The sequence below is a fragment of the Branchiostoma belcheri genome, unplaced genomic scaffold (genome assembly GCF_001625305.1).
Source record: "Branchiostoma belcheri isolate BF01 breed outbred unplaced genomic scaffold, Haploidv18h27 scaffold24, whole genome shotgun sequence".
NCBI lineage: Eukaryota > Metazoa > Chordata > Leptocardii > Amphioxiformes > Branchiostomatidae > Branchiostoma > Branchiostoma belcheri.
Window position 1 is genome coordinate 489,897 of NW_017803843.1, and position 8,562 is coordinate 498,458.

The 8,562-nt window shown below is 44.4% G+C and overlaps 1 protein-coding gene across 1 annotated transcript in view; it reads left to right on the forward strand.

The window, feature by feature from the left end:
• Window positions 1–5,485: 5,485 nt before the first annotated feature.
• LOC109470909 (stromelysin-3-like) overlaps window positions 5,486–8,562 on the forward strand; it is a 13,911-nt gene continuing 10,834 nt past the window's right edge. Inside the window, exon 1 of the mRNA XM_019770008.1 lies at window positions 5,486–5,759. Coding sequence (XP_019625567.1) covers window positions 5,607–5,759 — 153 coding nt within the window. The 5' untranslated portion in view covers window positions 5,486–5,606. The remainder of the gene's footprint in view (window positions 5,760–8,562) is intronic.

Genomic DNA, 8,562 nt, shown 5'->3' on the forward strand with positions numbered 1-8,562 from the left:
CGCCGAACTTGTACATCGCCTCAAACTGCGTAAGTTTTTTCACCTCAATATGCGGCTACTAATCGAAAGACGCTGGCAATCAAGAATCTTTTAAAAGTCCCCATTTCTACTTCGAAGTAAACTATTATACGGAATGACTCCCACTTCTAGTATGATCGAAATACAGTATGGGAATTCTTTCGTATCACCTAGACTTGTTTAAAATAAAAGATAACTTTGTTTGGGAAAAATTGCCTCTTTCCTACGATTTGTTTTAAATTTCACATTGTGGTCTTATAGTATCTGGGATTAAGACGATGTGGGAAGAAATTCCGCGCGATCACCGCCAAATTCGTCAGACTAGAGAAGAACAAGCAGATTGTGAAGATTGTGACATCTGTCAATCATTGCAATACTGCAGGTAAGATGCGAAAACAAACCTAGTTTTAGGCTGTAGGAAAGTTTGACATTTTTGTCCTATAATATTTCACTGGAACATCAACAACGCTTTTTTTATGATTGCACTAGTCTACTGGTAAGTCTGTTTCTGTTTCTTTCTATATCAGGTCAGCAGGATGAAGTAACCTTGGCTCCAAACGTCACAAAAGTGAGTAACATGGCTGAAGTAGGACGTCCTCACCACCTCACTACCGTCACTGCTGGCGCCAGAGTCAATCCGTGAGTAGCAACTTGCTCACTCTAAGTTTACAACTTCTCTCTATGCATTGAGAGACTCAAAAAGTAAAACATAGCATACGTTGTTAGGGTCTCGCTGACCAGCTGTTAAATCAGGATACAGATCTGGAGCATGATGAACGTTGTTAAGATAATGCAATTTGTGATCTTTTCAGTGACGATTTGTTCTGTCACTTTTTAAGTACCACTCAGACCCCGCCCGTCGAAAAACGGAAGGACTGCAAGAGCATAATAACGTTGTTAAGATGATGCAATTTTTTATAATCACAGAAATCTTTTTTCCTGTCACTTTTCAAGTACCACTCAGACGCCGCCTGTCGAAAACCGGAAGGACTGCACCGTTACTTCTTTCGCGGAGGTGCTCAGCCGGGACCCTGTCGTCTTTCCGGATGACGAGAACGAAGACTCGGCCGGGGAGAATTCGTCCTTCATGGTGAGGAAATGCAACTACGTTCACGGATGGCGATCCGAGCTGGAGTGGCCTAGAAGCTGCTACAGAACGTTGGCTTTGAGTCTTAGAACTGTTATATCACTTGTCGTGCTTTATCTTTTCTAAACCTCATCTGTACCCAAGTTAGAAGGTTTGCTTGGTACTAAATAATGTATTACAATGTTACACCGTCCATTTCAGCTGTTATCGTAATATATACGCGAAAGTAACTACAAGTAGCTTCTGTCGTTGGATAACATGTAATCACTTCCACAAGACTCAATTTCTTTAGTTCATCCCTCAGTATTTTATTTTGTTCACAGGAAAGGTTCGTTGTGGACGTTAAAACGATCGGCCAGGTGGGTGTCTGTGTATAAAATTTGGTACTGTTGTGATTCTTACCTCCTTTCTTCGTAGGAATTGTGAAATTCAATATCAACACCTTTTCAACAATTGTACTACTGCCATATTTGATTTCATTTGTTCTTGTAGGAGAACCACCCCATATGGGAGATGAAGACTGCGTTTCTGAAGAAATATGTCCCATACAAGAACAAACAACGTTGGTACATTGGATCAAACTGTGTAAGTTTAATTTTGGGTTTAATCTGCCCAGTCTGTCCAGAAAAAAATAAATTATTTTGCATAAATGATATTTTACTGCGTTGTTAGGCCTGATTAGAACAAGGCCTGATTAGGACTACATGTTGGGCAACTTCTCCGGTCTATATATGGCCATATTTGTTTTCTTCGGATTTCAAAACCGTTACAGTATCAGCTTGCTCAGTTTAACAAAGCTGCTCTTTCAAGTCGCAAACATAGTTTTTTAAGACGTCTATCGTGGAATCGTACGGACAAATTCGATTAAAGGCTCACGTGTGGCAGCAAAGATGACTTGTCTATTTGGTTAATGTTTGATTGACTTATTTTTTTGTACAGTACGTCGGTTGGGCCGGAGACAAAGCCATGAACTTGAAACCGGTGACGTGCAAGTTTGTTCGCAGGGAAAACTACAAGACTATCGTCAAAGTTGTAAACCCTGCAAATGTAGCAAGCCGCGTCAGTTCCAGTGTGACTGGTCAACAAGAAGGTAAGAATCCGTGACATGTCCATGGCCAATACAATAAGAAATGATTCAACTGTGCCTTTCTTTCTCATCAAAGGACGACGACGTCTTAGTTTGACAAGAAACAAAGCGTCCATGTACAAAATACAAGCTGTGACGCACCAAATTTATTATAAGAGACTGTGACTTAGGTTGATCACTTTTTATAACACTTAAATCTTCATGACTTTTTCCTAGGACGAATGCTTCACAGCACGACACCCAACGCGACCTACTGCGCTCACGATCCGCGGTCACAGGACAAAGTAAAGGAACAACTTGGAGCACAGTACTGTGTGAACGATGCACCACGACTTGGAACGCCAAGCCAGCAGGGCCAAGAATGGGCCATTCGGTCGTCTGACCATATCCTGGAGGGAACAACAACAGAATGGGACTGTACGTCCATACTACCAGATCACGACCTCTTCGAAGAGCTGAGGGACCTTCCGACACTGCCAGAAAATTTCTCTTCGTACCAGACAGACGAGCAGGAGAACGACCAGGAGAGGACGAGAGACATTGTTGAAACGCTGCTCGCTGGGCTGGAGGCATTTGATGGCACTGTGGAGAATGGTGCCATTGTGTAATACGTAAAACGTGCCAATGGATGTAAATGTTATGTACATGTTCTTACTTAAAAAATACCCGTTTTCGTTTCCTATGGCAAATAAAGAACAACCCCTTTATCCTAGCAACTAAAGGGAAACGAAGGGTCTCCGTGGACCATATGTGAGGAACATATAACAATATCAATATTTGTTTTATCTTTCGCACGCTAACACCAGAATTTGAGTTTTCGAATAATTCCATCAATGAATCAAGATCGTGGCCACATACATGTAATCTAAACGTGATGGCTTTTTCGCTTGCATTCTGGACTGAGTAAAAGAGTTATTTCCTGTGAGTTGGTGTCACATCAGACCTTGATTTTCCCGGATAGCCCGCCCATGACCCGACTCCCTGCTCACCAGCCGACTGTTTTATTGGATCCAAATTCCAAATGAAGATCAGGCGTGGGGAGAGATTGAGGGGACTGCCCCTACACCGAGGTTCACACAGAACAGGGGTGAAGGGCAGCCCGTAAAATATAAGAGACATGACATCATGCCAGCCGCCGGTGCCCAGCCACATATTTCGTACCATTAGCGGTGCACCCCTGCAGTTAAGGCCACACTGGCTTCATTATATGGATGACATCCGCGCGCGCATCAATTTTCGTCAGTGCCCAAAATAAAACTTTGTGACCATGATATTCCTGTCGGTACTTGAAGGATGGCAGAGGTCGAAAGGAAAAGAATAACATGGCAGAGGAAGGGAACTTGTGGGGCTCGAAATACCACTTGCTTGCACCACCAATTCTAATCCAAAGACCATGTGAAAGAACAAAAGATAAAAAATTTATTGTCTGGTATACCTTGCTCTTTGCATTCATTCAGTCATTTTGTTCAACCTTCCTGACCGCTTCGATTTCATAATTAAGGCAACTTGTTTTTTTTCGCGCGATCGCACCAGTTTTGTGGTATGACGGAGACGTTATCCATAGAATCAAATCAGTATGGCCTGATCGGGGTAGGGAACTCAGAGTCATTTCTACAACTTGGCCCTCGTATTTACTCGCACCCACACATGTACCGGGTCTCGCATCGGTGGTCTCGAGTTGAACTCATCTGTTCCGTCTATATATTTCTTCACGCAGACCAGAGGAGGGACTGTCCGACTGAGTCTTTCCTGTATTTATTTGTCTAACGTTAAAGACCCTATGAGCCTGTAATTTAGGAGACACCTAGAGGCAGGAGATAAGAAAGGGATTTACAGTGACTTATATTCTTCGCACTACACGTGTTTCTGAGAGACAGGCACAGGTTACCCCTTTAAGGTTTCCGTTTGTTCTCAAACCACAGCTCAGGAAAGATTCATTGAAAGGAAAATATAGACTTCAATGATGGCGAGAACTTGGTGGTGGAAACATCAGAATAAAACGGTTTAGGAAGATAAAACACTTGCTTTTTTACGTCTCGTTTGGGGAGGGATACAACAACTGTTAGAAAAGTATCACTTTCAACGTTATCAGTGACAATTTTAACTCTTTCTCTGACATAATAGGAATCGGATCAGCTTGGGGGTGGGGCGGGGTGGGTAACATGTCGTGGTGGGTGATGTCAATCATACCGAACATACACTAAAACATAGCATACATATTGAGATAACTTAAAATCCGCCCTCTGTCGACGCTCTAGCTAGTGACTCGAATAGTTCTTTGTATGTCATGTTCTCCTCACATAGTTCACGGCGAAGACGTGCGCACCAAGTAACACGTTGCCATTTCACCCACTCTTTGATTCATGTGATTTCTAACCTTCCCTGAAAGTTTGAACTCCTGTCCTCTCACGCTGTGCGCGCACATGGCCTTGATGGTGTTTGCCGGTTCTACACTACACGGAGGTGGGATTTCGTTAGCCTCTACCAGGCTTCGGGAGGCGGCTGCAAAAAGTAGAAATCGGCGAAATAGAGAGATAACATGCCAGGAGAGTTGGTCCGCTAGAGAGTAGGATGCGCACCCGGGTGTACTCTATAGCGGACTAACTCCCTTTGCATGTTGTCTCTCTATCTGGCCGATTTCTACTCTTTCCAGTCGCCTCCCGAAGCCTGGTACAGGCTAGGATTTCGTGACGTTACCGAGGGTCAACTTACAACACACCCTCCCCCCTACAACCCTGTCCTTACAACTATGCGACCTTGGCGATCCTTGTTCCCTGCGCAGTTTGCAACAGCAGTTTTTCATTTTTATAACATTTAACGGAGGAGGGGGTGTTCCAAGCTTGTCAAAATTCTGGACACATTAACTGATTAAGTGTTTATTCTGGTAGAAATCCAATTTTAATGCCTTCTTTGCAACGAACTTTGAGTTGGTGTGGGTGAGTGGTGGTGGTGGTGGGGGGGGGGTCAATATTCACCCAACGCCTTCACATCCCTTCCTACAATTCTGCGTGTTTCAAAAAGCAAATTTACTATGGTCGCACCCCCAAACATATACCCAATGGACCATCCCACCCTGACAGCATGGTCCCTTCACATCACCACTGTCGTCAGCTTTCTTCACCTTTTGACAACCACTTGTTACTTGGAATCGCTCCCGCGTCGCACCGCCTCGCGAAAATACTTGATGCCGTATTTTGCTGGGAAGACATCGAAGTGCAAACACACCCCTCCGGCGTGTCAGTCCGCCCCACGTGGAAGAATTCGACCCGACTCTGTGTGTGTTTATTCCTACGTGACATGCCCAGGCCGGTTTGAGTAGGCGCTTAGGGCCGATGTGCGACTTCAGAAGGTAGAGAGACAGCGCCTGATACGGTCCGCTCCTGTATACACTAGAGGATAAGTGCTGGCAGAACTATGATGATGAAGGTTTGGCTGCTGGTTGTGTTCACCGTCGTGAGTGGCCCAGACTCACTAGTCCGCGTGGCGTCCCTCCCTAACGCCAGATATACAACCTCGGACCCGGGCAGGGAGCGGCCAGGGTCAGCGGAAGACGAGCCCACAGATGTGGTAAGTATCACATAATTTCTAAGTAATATTTCTATCATCATCAGCGACCTCTGTAAACATCTGCTGGGCCGATTTACCCGGATAGCACCGGTGGGTATACCGGAGAAATGTGTTAAAACAATTCATAGTTTTCCTTTCACAAATAGCCCCTTAATGTTCAACCTCTTGTTCTGAGAAAAACCCTTTCAAATGCCCTTTCAAATGCGATCTGCACATCTAGTGATCGAATGATGATCGAATTTAAAGCGCTTATGACTTTATGATGCGGTAGGAAGTGAAGGAAGTACTGATATTGAACTTGTAATGTCTGTAGCGTTGAGCGAACTTGCCAAACACCTTTAGTACGACTGCACTGTGTACAGAGGCCTTTAACATACAATCCTATATCAGGAACATGTGAGGCTGGGGGGGGGGCAGAAGTCCTCCTGCTTCAGTTCTAACCAGCCTGGTTCTAACGGTTTTACGTGATGTAGTGACAGAAAGGCATTTGCGATTTGAGTTAACACGAGAACGGAAGTAAGGTTCAAGTTTGGGAGTCGACCGCTGAGAGCGGCCTCACAGGGCGACTGGCTCCGGTGGAGTTTTCAAACTTTCTGAAGGAACAATGGAGTCCATTTTACCAAACGAACCCGTGAGGTTTCTGACGTCTGCCGCTTTCTCGTTTGCCTAACTGGCTGTACATAGCCGCAGAAGTCAACAGGGCTGTGTGCGTGTGTTCGACAGGCCATCAGTTAGCGGCCATCACTCAGATTGACTGACTGACAGCTTCGCCTTCTGTTTTGGTATCGGTGATGACCGATGTAAACAACTAACACTACAGAGTGATGACCTGCCAGAGTATAACTGACGACTGGTACAACGTACAGAGGAAAGATAGATGAACAAACGGACCAACAAACTGGAGAACGAAGGTAGTAAAATAAACGTTTGACCTGGCACGGTAGGGTCAGCTCTCGACGTGAAACAACCTAAGAAAATACGGCCAGGGAAAAGAAAGCAAACGAGAAAATGATCTAAAGCTCCCTAAAGTGTCGTACTAATCACGTCTTTGACATGGTGTATCTGACGTTCGCACACAAGTCGATGTCGCTGGTGTTTTTCTAATCATTCTTGCGGTCGTACCGCAGCTATGTACGCAAACCCCACCAGCTCAGAACGTTTGCAAATATTGACCGGGTCCAAAATAGTGTTGGGAGCTGTTTGGCACGGTTCTTCCTGTTTAGCCTTGTCCCATTTTAGTGTCCCGAACACGCCGAAAATTTCGTGACGTCTTCACCTTTCGTCCTTCGTTCTTGACATGTAACTTTCCAAACGAACCGACGTCACGTTTGCTGAATTCGTCGGACGGTCAAAAGGACAAGAAGATTCATCTTATGAGTCACCTTGAGACTTACATTAGTCTACGCGTTAAATCTTTGCTTGGATAAAAAGTTATAACAAGAGTTCTTACACTTAAGTCATCAGGATATAGTGTGACGTATTGACTTTTTTTCACATAAAGAAACCGGCACAATACTGAGGAAAAAGTACTAGACTTAGCTAGTCTGAAAAGTGTCTAAATGTTGCAACTTTCCCTCCAAAATCGTGTAGCTTGCGCTAACCTCGGGACAGTCTTACATATGTTTTTTGTCTACTTTGATGATTTTATTCCTCCAAGAACTGTTCAGATGTGAGTTGGAGGACGCGATTTCCTGAGGATCTGTCACGTCGTTGTTGCATTAAGTTTCCCACTCGTCGTCCCACGACTTGGCTTCCCGCTATTTCCAGATGTACTCACACAATAAACAACCCTGTCGTGCTGTCATCATGGCCTCAAGGACAGCGTGTAGGAGATCGAAACGGCACAAAACGAAACCTGTTACGAATTTAAGACTGATGTCAACTACGACGTACTGCGGTTTTAAATGTAGCCTATTGAATATCTTAAATGGATTTGGATAAACGAGGTACTATGTGACTGACTTGACAAGTGGTTTGCTCAAGGCGTGTTCGTGTCGAAAGTTTGACATTGTACGGTAGTTCTACGTATACGTAGTTCAGGACTGGCAGTGTTCGTGCCCAGTGTGTTCTTCCAGACGGAAAATACGATGTCGGTCCACAAAATCTACTAAAGCTTCAACTAGTTAAATCTTAACTATATATCGGCGTACAACAGAATCCTGTTTTGGAAAGCCGACACCTATATCGGCCAGTGAACATTTTAGAGCGATAAAAACATAGAGCAGGCTAGACTTTATGTTACTCTAACTGTATTCAGTAAAGAACACATCCTTGCTATTGTCGCTATAACGTGGAGGGTTTACAAAGGTGGCATTAATTTTGTAAATATCAAAGCTAGTTGGTATCGTTTGTATAAATAAGCTAGACTTCTTATCAGACAACTTAAAAGAGCTTTAATTTCCTCGTTTGAAAAACGTTGCCAGTGGCTAGTATAGAGTACGAGTGTTTAGGACTGTGTACGTAAAATGTGACATTTTCGGTCCCGTAAACTTCCAGACGAGGGCAAGACTGAGAGCCATTCAGAAATGTCATATCTTTGAAGTTTGGACAAGTGGATACACCGTGACTAATTACGGTATAAAAAGTGAAAGACAAGAATGTTTACTTTTGTCATACATGATATGGGGGTCTGCATGTGGGTGGGTGGGTGGTGGGATGGATCGGAAACTACGAACTACGCTAAATTCAGTTCGCTCCTAAAACAACCGGCCTAGCGACCATTGCCAAAGCTCCCCCTCCACGCCGCTGGTCCAGGTCTGGAGGTAGCCTCCTTTTCAGGCGTTCCCGGATCGATCGTTTTTTT